Genomic DNA, 13,491 nt, shown 5'->3' with positions numbered 1-13,491 from the left:
ACATATTCTATGAAGATCTTTATCGGTCAGACCGCATAACAACATACGTTGTTCCCTTTGTCATCGGTATGTTACTTGCCCGAGATTCGATCATCGGTATCTTAATCCCTAGTTCAATCTCGTTACCGGCAAGTCTCTTTACTCGTTTCGTAATACATCATCTCGCAACTAACTCATTAGTTGCAATGCTTGCAAGGCTTATGTGATGTGCATTACCGAGAGGGCCCAGAGATACCTCTCCGACAATCGGAGTGACAAATCCTAATCTCGAAATACGCCAACCCAACATTTACCTTTGGAGACACCTGTAGAGCTCCTTTATAATCACCTAGTTACGTTGTGACGTTTGGTAGCACACAAAGTATTTCTCCGGCAAACGGGAGTTGCGTAATCTCATAATCGTAGGAACATGTATAAGTCATGAAGAAAGCAATAGCAACATACTAAACGATCGGGTGCTAAGCTAATAGAATGGGTCATGTCAATCACATCATTCTTCTAATGATGTGATCCCGTTAATCAAATAACAACTCTTTTGTTCATGGTTAGGAAACATAACCATCTTCGATTAACGAGCTAGTCAAGTAGAGGCATACTAGTGACACTCTGTTTGTCTATGTATTCACACATGTATTATGTTTCCGGTTAATACAATTCTAGCATGAATAATAAACATTTATCATGATATAAGAAAATAAATAATAACTTTATTATTGCCTCTAGGGCATATTTCCTTCAGGCCGCCCCTTTCCTTTTAAACCCCAGAAAAAACAATTTTCTTGCTATGATTTTTGTTACTCGCATGGTTTCTGAAGAGAACAACTCGTCGAGTCTGCAATAAAATCTTTTTTCATAACAAAAAGATCTCATGTTCCCAATGCTACATCAGTTCTTCTGGCAATGGTGTCCTTGGGATTCTGGTAATGGTGTCATGAGTTAAGATGATTTAACAGTATACTTGAAATGAATAAATTTTCTAGAAATTATTTGGATTTTTTCGTTCTCGTGTCCATGTATTCGTAACACCTTTTTCTCATTCACAACTGTGCTTTGTGGGCCAACCTTTTTCATAGTGTTTGCATCCCAACCTGCTGTTTCTACTATCCTTTTCTTTTTGTCTTCATTTTTTATAGAAACAAACATTTTTACTACATGTATTTTGAAAAATATGCGAACATTCTAAAATACATGATTTTTTTCAAAATACGCAAACATTTTAAAAATACATGGATTTTAACACTTTTAAAATACATGAACATTTTCTAAAAAATCAAGATTTGTTTTAAACCATGAACTTTGTTAAATTTCATGATTTTTCAATGCTTTTTTATATTTGTTTTAATACGAAAAAATCGACCCCATTATTTTTCGACAGCCGGTTTGCGAGCGAGTTATTGGACCGGTCCACATTGCCCCTGCGTGGGCGATCTGCTGCCCTCGTTATTTAAAATCAAAACTATACCAGCCCAGTGCCATGACTTTCCTGGGCCGTTCGCGTTTACTGGGCCGTTCGCATTTTACCAGCCACAGCCACTAATTAGCCCGAAATCCTCTTATACTCAAAGAAAAAGATTAACCTTTCCTAAAAAAATTAACCCGAAGTCCCGGACCGGCGAAGCGGCTTGGCTCGACCGGAACACCAAAGGCACGAACCCACTCGCCGGCCACCGAGATGGCTCCACCGCCGCCCGGCCCTACGCCGGCGGCGAGGCTACTGAGGGAGTACGGTGAGTCGCTTCGCTTCGGCGCTCTCCGTCCCTTGCTTGCTTTCTGGCTCGCGAAGCTTCTAGAACTTAGGGTTCTGCTGCTGTGGAGGACTTTGGGGATCTGATGCGTCGGGAGCTCGCTTGCAGGGTGGGACCTGATGCTGGGATCGATCGCCGCGTTCTACGCCGTCATGGTGCCTTACACCAAGGTGGAGGAGAGCTTCAATGTGCAGGTTCGTGTTTGTGCTTCCCCTCTGCTTGAATAGTTCAAACTGCCCAGCTTGTAGTGTCAGATGTGCAATTTACATGATGTGAAGGGTGTTTCCTCATGATAATTTGGGTTTCATCTACGCTCCTGTATGTAGGAACGCCTATGAGTTTATATCTGGACAACTTTCCCCTTAGGCGTGGTAGTTAATTTGCAGGCATTTTGCTGTTCAGAATCCGTTTCATTCAGTAATTTTCATCATACAGTGAAATCGAACGAGCTTTCCTTTCTCAATATCAATTTTGATATTAGTTAAGTCTTGGATTTCTCCGTTCAATTGGTTAAGTTTTAATTAACTGTATTTCTTATGCTTGCACTTGTACTGTCAGTAGTTCCAACTGCTTCAGCTAACGGTTGAGTCATTTATTCTCTAGGCCATGCATGATATTCTGTACCACAATCATCACATCGACAAGGTAACTTTAGCTGCTAATTTCCCTCCAGTTTCCCTTTTCTAAATGATGTTGTTAGTTAATTACATTTAGATGTTTGTTTGTCAATTTATGTAATATTTTGTTTCTCTCCAATTTGCTGCAGTATGACCATTTGGAGTTTCCTGGCGTTGTTCCTCGGACATTTATAGGTAATAATCAAGCGGCCATGAAATCCTTGATTTGCACAGCATGATGCAGTATCCTTATAAACAACCAACTGATGCCTGGTTCAAGCCTAGCCCGTGAGAACTGAGAAGTAATTGATCAAGCCTAGATAGAAGTAAACGAGTAAACACGATTTACCGTTTATACTTGTGTCGACAAAGAAGCACGATACATTAATATGATGTGCTGTCTGTTTTTCAGGAGCATTGGTAATAGCTATTCTCTCATTGCCTGCGGTTCTCATAATGCGTGTATTTCAATTTCCAAAGATTTATAGTCTTCTAGCAGGTAATTATCAATTTATCATGAGCTTAAAACATGCTTCAAGTTTATGTTGTTTGGTTATGACTTACTAGTTAACATAGATTTGACAGACTGATGTTTTTTCTGTTTGCCTTATAGTTCGATTAGTATTGGGCTGTGTCAACCTGACGACTTTGAGACTTTTCCGAGTTGAGGTATTTTCTCTTTTCATTTCTCCTTCTGTCCCACTGAATTTCATCAATTTGAGTTTTTTGGTCGATGTTCACATTTACCATTGGTGCCCCTGAAAGTGAATAACAATTAATCCGTCAATATGTTTTCCTTTGAACTGTCAAGCCAACTCACCGGGAAAGGAACCAAAATTGGAAAATGATTTTTGCTTATGGTGTTGCGAGAAAGCACGGAGATGATATAAATGGGGAAGAGAATCTTGGTTCTTTGGGTGTATAAAATGGTTGCAATTATATTCGAGCCACCAAAGTGGTTACAATTAAAGATTGAATCGATCTACTAATTCGTTTTGTCCTTTCCTAATCAAACTTTTCTTTCTGAACTTACCTTTTAACTCCTTAAGCCTTGACATAGTGGGCAAGGAAAATATTCTTAGTCCTGGGACTCTGCAGCCAGCATTGGATCTAGATCTTTTCCATGAGCATGGCGAGACTTAGGCTGCCGGCAATATGGCAGACCTCATAACCACTTGTCAAATTTGGATGACACTGCAGTAGATACTTAATAGTTAATACCATGGTCCAAATTTAACGACTCACTTTAGTGGAAGAATACCTAAAGTGCATGATTCTCTTTTTGTAAATCGAGCATATGTCCTCAGTATGCTGGTTTTGATTGAAATCCTAGCTTTTCTTGCTTGGTTTGAGCAGATAGATTTTCAAACTGTACTTCTGAACCAGCTCAAATTTCACAGAGTAAGTTTCTTTCAACCATACAAAACAGAACTTAGTTGCCGTCCGAGATTTCTGCAGAAACTTCAAAGTGCTAAGTAACGTCATGAATCATTGTATCCACGATGTCTCTTTGGCCTGTATTTCTTTTCCTCGACTGTTCTGTGTCCATCTCGAGTAACTCTCCATTGGATTTCTGTTGTATAACAATGAGCATGAGCTATTGCCCTGACCTTGGCAATATCATGATTTACTTGATTTGTTTCTGACAAGCAGGTCAAAAGAAAGTTTGGTCGCCATGTTGAAGCATTCTTTGTGTTACTAACTGCTATCCAGTTTCATGCTTTGTTCTACTCAACCCGGCCTCTTCCAAATATCTTAGCATTAGCTTTAGGTGGGAACACTACTGTTACTGTTTCTTAATATCACAATACCATTTATCTACTTAGGAGATTGTAGTATTCATAACTCATATGTGCTCTCTGTCATGCAGTCAACTTGGCATACTCTTTCTGGTTCAAGGGAAATTACCTACGCACATTACAGGCACTGGTATGCCTTCTTTGGCGCCATCACCTTAGCTTCATTCGTTGTTATCTATGCGCTGTTTTAACATTTATTTACAGATTACAGGAATAAATTGTTCATTACCACTTAATCATATACAATGACATCTCGAAATTTACCTACTGTGCATGAAAATATTAAATGCAGTGAATGGACTTCTGGACATTGTGATATAGTAATTCTTAGTTCTTACTCTGGGTTCAATAAAACCTGCTGTTATATTACTAAATAAAATTATTTCTCCACTTCAAGACCAGCAGCATATGTTGCACTTCTATCAAACTGTGTGTAATTTTCCATTTTACATGCAGATTATTGCAGCTGTTGTTTTTAGATGTGATATGATTCTACTTCTTGGTACGATAGGGGTTGCACTTTTGCTGGTGAGTGTCTGGCTTATCAGACTCTATTTCCTTTGAACACTTGCATGCCAATTTTATCTCTTTCTGTTATACTCCCTCCGTCCCAAAATTCTTGTCTTATATTTGACTAAATACGGATGAATCAAGTCACGTTTTAGTATTAGATACATCCTTATCTAGACAAATTTAAGACAAGAATTTTGGGACGGAGGGAGTACTAGTTTTGTGCAGTGCCAGTTTTTAAACTATGCACTACTTGATTGCTTGTTTGACTTGAGTTCCAAGTAACTTATCTCATGCAGACATATTGCTGCAAGGTTCAGTTCAGTTGATGTTTTATCACATCAACTTTTGTGCTTCTGTAGTGAATTAGTTAAACTTGTGTCAAGGATGATAACATGTGAGGTTTGAGGTGTGGCGCAATAGACTACTATGAAACATACTCTTTGAAAGCTATAATAACCTTTCATAGTCTTGCTCTTATTTATTTATTTGCATTTGGATAATGTACATATTATTGCTATATACTAATTGTTTGTGAAGTTAGAGCTGCGGACTGAGGTACACTAAGATTTGAATTTGACAATGCCATGACAGAGCAGGTCTTTTTCTCTAATGGAAGCCGTAAAATGTTGCATAAGCACTGCTCTTTTATGCATTGGTATGGTTCTCTATACTGCACTGAGTTTTGACACTAATTTTTACGTGAATGTTGTGTATGAAACCTTGACTCCCTTTGGATAACCTCTTTCAGGTTTCACGGTACTAGTTGACTCGATAATGTGGCAGAGAATCCTGTGGCCAGAATTTGAAGTTTTCTGGTTTAATTCAGTTCTGAACCGAAGTTCAGAATGGGGTGTATCCTTTATGCTTTGTTTTTGTGAAACTGCAGTTTATTTTTTGATAGAAAAAAAATGTTGAGAATGTCTCTATACAGTAATGTTCGCTAATACTTTGCAGTGCACTTTGGGACATACCATCCTTTTTTGTCTTATGAACCAGAAATGCCTTTCTTTCCCTCTCAGTTATTCAAGTTTGTTGTCCTTTTTCGTTAACTTTGTGGAAACTTTGGATGTGCACAGAACCTTCCATTTTACCTATGTATGCATGTGCACAAAAGGAGGAAGCATACACATATTTGTTGGATTTCAAGAGTTATCCTCTTGTTTCTTGATTCGAATAGGAGGACCTCTGTAATATCCAAATAACACTGTTGTGATTTGTGAAAGACCTACCTCTGTTCTCCATAACTATTATATTACTCAGACACATTCGATCCATTGGTACTTCACCTCAGCACTTCCACGCTCCATGCTTGTAGCCTATCCTCTTTGCTTGGTAAGATAGCTTGGCTACAAAAAATACATTTGACCGACTGGTTTATTTTGTGTCCATTTCATCATGTTTGTACAGTAGTATGTATAACAATTAAATTCCAGTTAGACCAACATTGTCATAGTTAATTAACTTGTTACCTCTAAAAAAGTTAATTAACTTGCCACTTCTACATGGACTTTTATGTGTAAAGTATACCATTTATTTGAATCAGCTAATGATTTTCATGTGATGTAAGTTTTTTGAGTGAGTAGCTAAGGCATTATTGTTATTATAGTGATGCTAAAAAATAGGCAATTTATCTCGTCGGGCCTTCCTTTTTGATACCAGGTTGGTGCTCTTCTTGATAGGAGGATAGTGCCATACGTTCTTCCAGTCACTTTATTTGTTGTACTCTATTCGAAACTTCCACATAAGGTAATTCTTAATGTCTGGATCTATTTTTATTTTTATGTCTGTAGAACATTAAGCTAATCTTGCATGTAATCGCCTCTGTTTATATTTCAGGAGCTTCGTTTCATAATTGCTGCAGTTCCCATGCTTAATGTGTCTGCTTCTCTGGCCGCAAGCAGATTGTGAGCATAACCATTCTACTATGTTATCTACTTCCTACAGTCTTAGGCTAGTCATAGTGGGGGAGTAAACTTACACTAGTGTCATGCATGACACTAGTCTATGTTACTATCTTCATAGTGGGGACTGGGGAATATCATAGAGGTAGTGTCATAGGTGGTTGTATTTATTAGCTTGTAGACTCATGTTGTCTTGGGAACTGCTATGTGATGGTAACGTATTATGTTACCAACACATCTCTCCTCATTAACTACCTGCCACATAAGCAAACTTGCCTTGGGGTGTATTATGTTACTAGCTAAGTTACTCCCACTATGGCCATCCTTAGCAGTGTGACAAATGCATGATAGCAACGATTGCTTCCTTTGTATACCTGCCTTTTGTCATCCTTCATATTATGTCGTTCCTTCTTATATTCTTGGTTTTGTGTTTTTGTGGTCATTTTATGTTTTTCTTCCAATTTTTTTCAGATATAATAACAGAAAGAAAAGTGGTTGGAATTTCCTTTATGTTCTCATGCTTGGTGCCTTTCTTGTCAGGTAGACTAATGATTGTAACATGTTGACATTTGAAGCAACATAGTACTCCCTCCATCCCATAATATAAGAGCGTTTTTGACACTACACTAGTTTTAAAAACTCTCTTATATTATGGGACGGAGGGAGTATATATTACTGAAAACTAACATATAAATCTTTTAGCCTTGGATACTCTGCTGTGAGTTTCATGGCCTCCTACAGCAATTATCCTGGTGGGCATGCTCTAAAGGCTCTACATGTAGCAGGTGAGCTCTACCAAATTCTTTTATAATATATGTTCTGTCATCATTCTGTTATATATGCAGAAACTACAAACATAGATTACCTGTACTTTACTCTGAATCACAAGCACCAAATGACAAAAGGAGCAGCTATCTAATATTGTGTACTATTTTAGCATGGGTGCATTGACAATTGGTGACCTTTATTGACACCAGTTTCTACTCAACTTCGTGTTTCTCTTCTGCCAGATTCTTCTATGAAGGAAAAAATGGTCCACATTGATGTCTTAACCGCGATGAGTGGGGTTTCTCGTTTCTGCGAAAATGAATACCCTTGGAGGTACGTTACTACCTACAAAAGCACAAAATTTATTGTGGAATGTTGAATAATGCATCTCTCTTTGCTATTCCCTGGTTGACATAAAAATGGTTCTCTTTTACCAACTACTCTTTCACTTCTTTTAGCAAAGTATATACTTATGAGTGCCACCATATATACTACATCACGTGCTATATTACCTTGTATGCTCTGATGCTTTGTGCCAATAGTCCTTTATGTACATTCTTGGCATCTGGCTGGATCCTAGCTGGACTCCAGTTATAATCATGTTCTTCTTTCGAGAAGAGTTTATAATCATGTTCTAACTATGTGGCACATAAAGTGCCGTACACAGACAAGAAGTTACATATGACCCTTTAAATATAGTAACTTAAACGATACCAATCTGGTCTCTAACTCTAATCTTGTCCCTTTCTACATAACTCACCTGCATATTTGAATAATACTCCATATCTATTTGAGTGTTACCTAATCCTATATCCCTGCACATAACACAAGAATTGCTAGTGTATCTGTCCCACTGTATCTGTATGGACTAAGTGCCACCGGAGAACAATGTAGAAATCATCACCCCATCAGTTGATTAACGCTAGTTCTATTCTCACATTGCACAAAGATTGATGCTGTGCGTCGTTCTGATTTTTGTTAACTTTGCTTACACCGTTAGTGAGCTTCCATTGTTTTACATCTGAATTCTTGCGCTTGTATCTGGACGCACGTTTTGCTCAATGTCAGATACTCGAAGGAGGAGGACATTTCCATTGAAGAATATCAGAACAGAAATTTCACCTATCTACTGAAGTGAGTACAAGTAGTTTGTTTCTTCAATCTGCTCGCTTTTTTTTTATAATCCTCTTGTTCGAAATGGAAACTAAAAATCGCATGAACGACCGCTAAGTGGTCCTTGGAAACTCATGGGGTGCACTTCGAATATGCGAGAAGAGGCAAATCACCCAAAGAAAAAGAAAACGTGTCCCCCTTTTTACATGGGATTGGCTAATAAGAATCTCCCTGACGTCGTGATGCTTTGTCTCTCTTTTCTGCTGGACATATCGAACAGTGAGCACCGCTACGTTAGTGGCTACAAGTGCTTGTTTGGCGTGGACGGATTCTCCAGAGCCAGAATTCAACCCCGGTTCCCACCACTTTCCCTGGTACGCTACCATCAGTCTCTTCCTCAGCACACACTCATCGTCTCGCCTGACAGCTCTTCCCCCCCCGGCCGTATGCCGTGTCCCGTCGAAGCATTTATGCTCTTATTACCTGTCGCTAACCCGGGCCAACATTTACTACTGCTGCTGCAGGTGAAAGTGCCGAAAGTGTTCGCACATGGGAGCTTGGGGGATCCCGATATTCTGTCGCTAGATTGGCCCGGCTGCCCCTGAGAGCGGCGTGGCGAGGCGACGATGCCCAGATCTCTGTCGCGGGACCACCGACTAGTACAAACAGTTGAGGATGCGGAATCGTGCGTGGCTCCAGCTCCAGGCGGAGAGCTCCTTCCAGTCCATACTCTCGAAGGTACAGTCCCAGGCGTGCCATGTTTGTAAGGTTAAGGCCCTTTTTAGTTCCAAATAAGTCACCAACTTATAAGTCGAAAAGTGCAAAAAGTGACTTATTTTGCCAAACGGACTCAACTTATAAGTCATCCTAACTTATAAGTCATAAGTTGCTCCACCCCAGCTTAAAACTTATAAGTCACCCCTTTTGCATGGGTCCCATCACCTTTACATAAAAAAACAAGGTAGAGAGGTGTGCTCAGATGACTTATAAATCAGATGGTAACCAAACAGGCGTGATTTATAAGTCACTGATTTTAAGTCACCTGACTTATAAGTCAGGTGACTTATTAGAACCAAACAGGCCCTAAATACTATTAGAACGTCGCAGTCCGGAGCCAGAGAAATCGAGGATCCATCTATGTGTGTACAACGAGCTTTGGCCTGTGCCTCTGTGGCATCGCTGTCCTTATCTGGTTCTCCTGTAGACAAATGAAGGAACGGGGGACGACGTGACGGTGTCTTTAGGGAGGAAAGGTATTTTATCTGCGGTGCATCAGTGCGGGTGCTGTGTGTCTCCTAGTCGATGACACGTCCGCTGCCTAAAGTCCCCATGTGCCGCCAATCGTGTGCGGCCGAACCGCGGATTGCTCGCGGACAAGTCCACGCTCGCGAGTCGGGAGTTGACAGTTGACACGGGCTCGGGCTGGACCGGCCGGGCGGCACCAAACCAGGCCAGCGCCCCGCCCGCGCACGCTCGGCAGGGCCGCCGGGGTGGTCCGCCGTTGGTTCACCCTCATACGCTGCTGCTCGCCAGTTCCCGATGGAGCGAGCGTCGCACGCTGCCGCGCGCCTGCCCGTGCTCTGGCAAGGGGCAGCGTCTGTCTGTCTGTCTGTAGGCGCGATCTCGGTAGATCTCGATCCTGACACCACGTCCAGGTCGGAGGATCGCTTTGCTTCGTGTCTCCTCCTTCCGCGGCTACCCCTGCCCCTGGCTCGCACGCCTGCATGTCCACTGACGGGTCAGTCGCCATGCAACACTGTCGGTCGGTCAGACCTCTCCTCGTCTTCGGCCGCGCTGCCGCTGCATTTGAGGAGGACCACGCCAGGACTCGAGTGCCTGCATCCAACAACGCCGGGCCGGATCGGATCGGATCGCCTGGCTAGCGAGGCACTCGAATCGCCCTTGGAAGTCGAGCCCTTGCCTCTCGCCATCGCCGTCGTCATTGCTTCAGGACTAAGGAAGTCGTGGTGGTCGTCGTCGTCCAGGGTATTGTAGTCCTACTAGGACAAGGTCATGGTCATCGGCCGACGGGGCATAGGCCAAAGGGCAAAGGAGCACCGAGTAAAGGCAGGAGGGCAGCACAAGTACGACCTCGCCGGTTGCCATGGTGCGGCCCTACCTGCTCCGTCGTTGCACCTCCTTTCAATTCTTTGGGCACCATTTCATTATTCGTCGCCTGGTCGGTGGCCATTTGTTTATCCAAGCCTAACTGTCTGCAGTATTATTCCCCTCGATCTGATCTAATCCAATCCTAGAGGCTAGAGAGTAGAGTAATCCAGCGGCTCCAGTCGCTGCCGTCCGGGGCGAGCCAACCGAACCTATGAGGACACTGTGTGTGATGCCACCCACATCCACACGCACGCACAGAGAAGGGAAGAGGGCGGTGATGAGAGTGATGTCCGAGCCCGAACCACCACCGGTGGCTGCAAAAGGCCATCGACTGACCCGTCTCGGCCTTTTTTTATACGAGCTGCTTGCTTTGTGGCGTTGGTGCATGGCATATACGGTAACTCCACTTGTGTTAGGTACTACCGGGTACTAGTACTGCTGCTCGAGTTTAGGTCGAGAAGAGGTGCGCACAACGCAAGTGGAGCAGTAGTACACAATACGAACCCCCACGCTTCCCACCTCCGCCCGGGTCGACCGCGACGTCGCCGTACGTCCAAAGACAGCGACGAGACGGAACCAAATATACGTCGAAAATGAAAGAACCGGAGCCAAACCCATAGCTGCAGTCTGCAGACATGATGCCGAGTGACACATAAACTAGGGGCGGTTGGAAGTCTAATCAGCAACATCTCACGTCTCGTGGCAGGCCCCCCCACCGGCCCTGGGCCCCACGGCGCGGAACGCCGACTTTCTCGGAGCATGACTTTTCCCTTCTTTTCGGTAGTTTTTTCCAGCTTGCCACCATGTTCTTAGAATAGAAAAGAAAAAGAGCTCTGTCTGTTTATCATTCACGCATCGCATGTAACCACGTGTTTGCTCAGTTGCTCTTCCTATCGGAATGAAAATGTGATCGCTCAGTTCTGCCAAGTATGAATCCGGAGCACTAGAGGTTGAGCGCTGCTCTTCTTTGAATTGGCCGGCTGACGAGGGGTCCTATGTGTCAAAATTTGTCCGAGGCGAGGCGAGGCGAGATGGGCATAGATGAGATCCAGAGTCGGCAAGGTTGAACAGGTCGATGGCAACAGCAGCCCGCATTTGACCTGACCACCAGCATAACCGGTGCCCCCCCATGTCTAAGGAATCACACATTGACTAATCACCAGGAGCAATAGAGTAATGCCCATCAATTTGGAGGCCCGTCAGCAGCAGCAACCATTTTTTTAACCACGAACTGTGCCTAGGGAGGTGTTTAAGAAAATAAACCGGGGTTTTCTAAAGCATCAGTACCTATTTATAAAGAAACAATGCGTAATTAAGCGCCTACCTTATATAAATAAATATTGATGTTTGAGAAAAATCTGATTTATTTCTCTAAGCACCTTCCTTAAGCACCTTGCATTATACAAGGCCTTACGGCAGGGATGGAGCTGCCTTGTAAGGATTGGGGTCAATTGACCCCAATGTAATCAACAAATCCTTCAGAAACTAGGTACTAATCACTATTCATTAATAGAAGATGACCCCACATGACCTTATTGAATTTTTTTTCTAGCTTCGACCCTGCCTTACGGTGGTACTTTCTCTTAGCTGTATACTTAATTGAACGAGGAACATCCTAGTCTCCCCGCCAAAAAAATCAACGTCTTAGTTTTAGATGAATATAAATTACCATTGTGCAGAGGCGAGTAAAATACCGGCTTGTTCTTTGATGCATACGGTCGTATCGTTTATTCCCAGTTGACATACCACTAGAAATGTTCCTTATGGGGAGGTCATACTTCGTAGGCATGATTTTTTTTATAAAAGTAAACTCTACTTCAATATCATACTCCTACTTGCAAGTATTCCATTTAAGAAATTGTCACCAACATAGGAGTGCAGCGATTCGGTGCCCAGGCTCATCTGCATCCAGTCCGAAACAAATTCAAAAACAATACCAGAAAAATTCAAAAAATTCCAAACTTTTTCCCATGATAGACAATTTATTAGGTGTGGTTCACTTCAAATTTTAGCTTATTTGGACAGTAAAAAAGACAAATTGAGTCAAAACAGTATATGAACAGTAAACTGTTTTACAGATCCTGAATTTTTCTTTTTTGCCAAGAGTTGCTCAGTTGTACAAATGATTTGAAAAATAGGGCGGACCTCGCGCATCAAATTTTCTACCATGTGAAAAAATTGGATTTTTTTGAATTTTTGTAGTATTTGTTTTAAATATTTTATTCAACACAGGAACAGATGAGCCCGAGCTCAGAAAAGGATTTCTCCCAACATAGTACCTTGTTTACCAAACTTACTGGGACATTGTACCTCATTTATTGCATCAATTTTTTCTTTGAGTAAAACACAATGTAGCTATTAGCTAACTTTTTCTGCAAAAAATATCAAATGCCATATATTAAGTAGCACAAACACTTAGAAAAAAGGGACTTCTATTTTCATGCCCTTCCTTCCTTAGTTCTTCTCAGTTATGCCCCGCTCATCTAACCTCGCTCACTTATACCCTCCTCTACTCCCCTCCGCCTCACAAAAGGCCAGACCGTGCCTTGCCGTCGGTCAAAGCCGTTGACCTTTACTTCGTCCGGTACTGACGTGTGGGATCGACTTGTATAGCCGCATGCATTTGCATCACCGGCTCTTTCCCGCACACAATCGCGGGGGACCCATCATTTCACCGCATGTGTTACTGATTTCGCGTTGCCGGCTGATTCCTACATAGTCTGCGATTGACGCGTGGGACCCATCGGTATGCAAAACTGAATTATCATCGCCTGCTATTTCCACATAGCAACTGCTCGCGTTTTCTCACATAGGGAGTCGCTTTGCCAACGCCCATTAATGGTGGCTTAATGGCGCAACCCACCGCTGCCATCCTGTGCCATATATGCAGCCTCCCATCCCATTTCGCGGCTCCCCCCCCCCAACC

At 42.4% G+C, this 13,491-nt stretch overlaps 1 protein-coding gene across 1 annotated transcript; it reads left to right on the top strand.

Moving 5' to 3' along the window:
• The first annotated feature begins 1,570 nt into the window (after positions 1-1,570).
• LOC125531250 (dol-P-Man:Man(7)GlcNAc(2)-PP-Dol alpha-1,6-mannosyltransferase) lies at positions 1,571-9,363 on the top strand. The gene is made up of 20 exons (XM_048695658.1): positions 1,571-1,727; positions 1,854-1,939; positions 2,349-2,390; positions 2,512-2,557; positions 2,775-2,861; positions 2,976-3,031; positions 4,016-4,133; positions 4,233-4,291; positions 4,618-4,689; positions 5,266-5,329; positions 5,423-5,526; positions 5,935-6,006; positions 6,334-6,420; positions 6,511-6,578; positions 7,047-7,115; positions 7,278-7,360; positions 7,586-7,676; positions 8,412-8,477; positions 8,737-8,830; positions 8,981-9,363. Exons 1-20 carry the CDS (start codon positions 1,673-1,675, stop codon positions 9,059-9,061), a joined length of 1,500 nt encoding a protein of 499 aa, XP_048551615.1. The 5' UTR covers positions 1,571-1,672; the 3' UTR covers positions 9,062-9,363.
• The last annotated feature ends 4,128 nt before the right edge of the window (positions 9,364-13,491 follow it).

Source organism: Triticum urartu, unplaced genomic scaffold (genome assembly GCF_003073215.2).
Source record: "Triticum urartu cultivar G1812 unplaced genomic scaffold, Tu2.1 TuUngrouped_contig_6909, whole genome shotgun sequence".
NCBI classification, from domain to species: Eukaryota; Viridiplantae; Streptophyta; class Magnoliopsida; order Poales; family Poaceae; genus Triticum; species Triticum urartu.
The sequence above is the reverse complement of the archived record's forward strand: the minus strand, read 5'-3'. Positions and strand labels throughout refer to the sequence as shown.

Bases quoted from the DNA above. Each gene is read 5' to 3' on its own strand.
- LOC125531250 (XM_048695658.1), top strand. From the start codon at position 1,673: ATGGCTCCACCGCCGCCCGGCCCTACGCCGGCGGCGAGGCTACTGAGG. The intron at 2,391-2,511 runs GTAACTTTAGCT...AATTTGCTGCAG, and splicing joins ACAATCATCACATCGACAAG to TATGACCATTTGGAGTTTCC. The intron at 6,007-6,333 runs GTAAGATAGCTT...TTTTGATACCAG, and splicing joins TAGCCTATCCTCTTTGCTTG to GTTGGTGCTCTTCTTGATAG.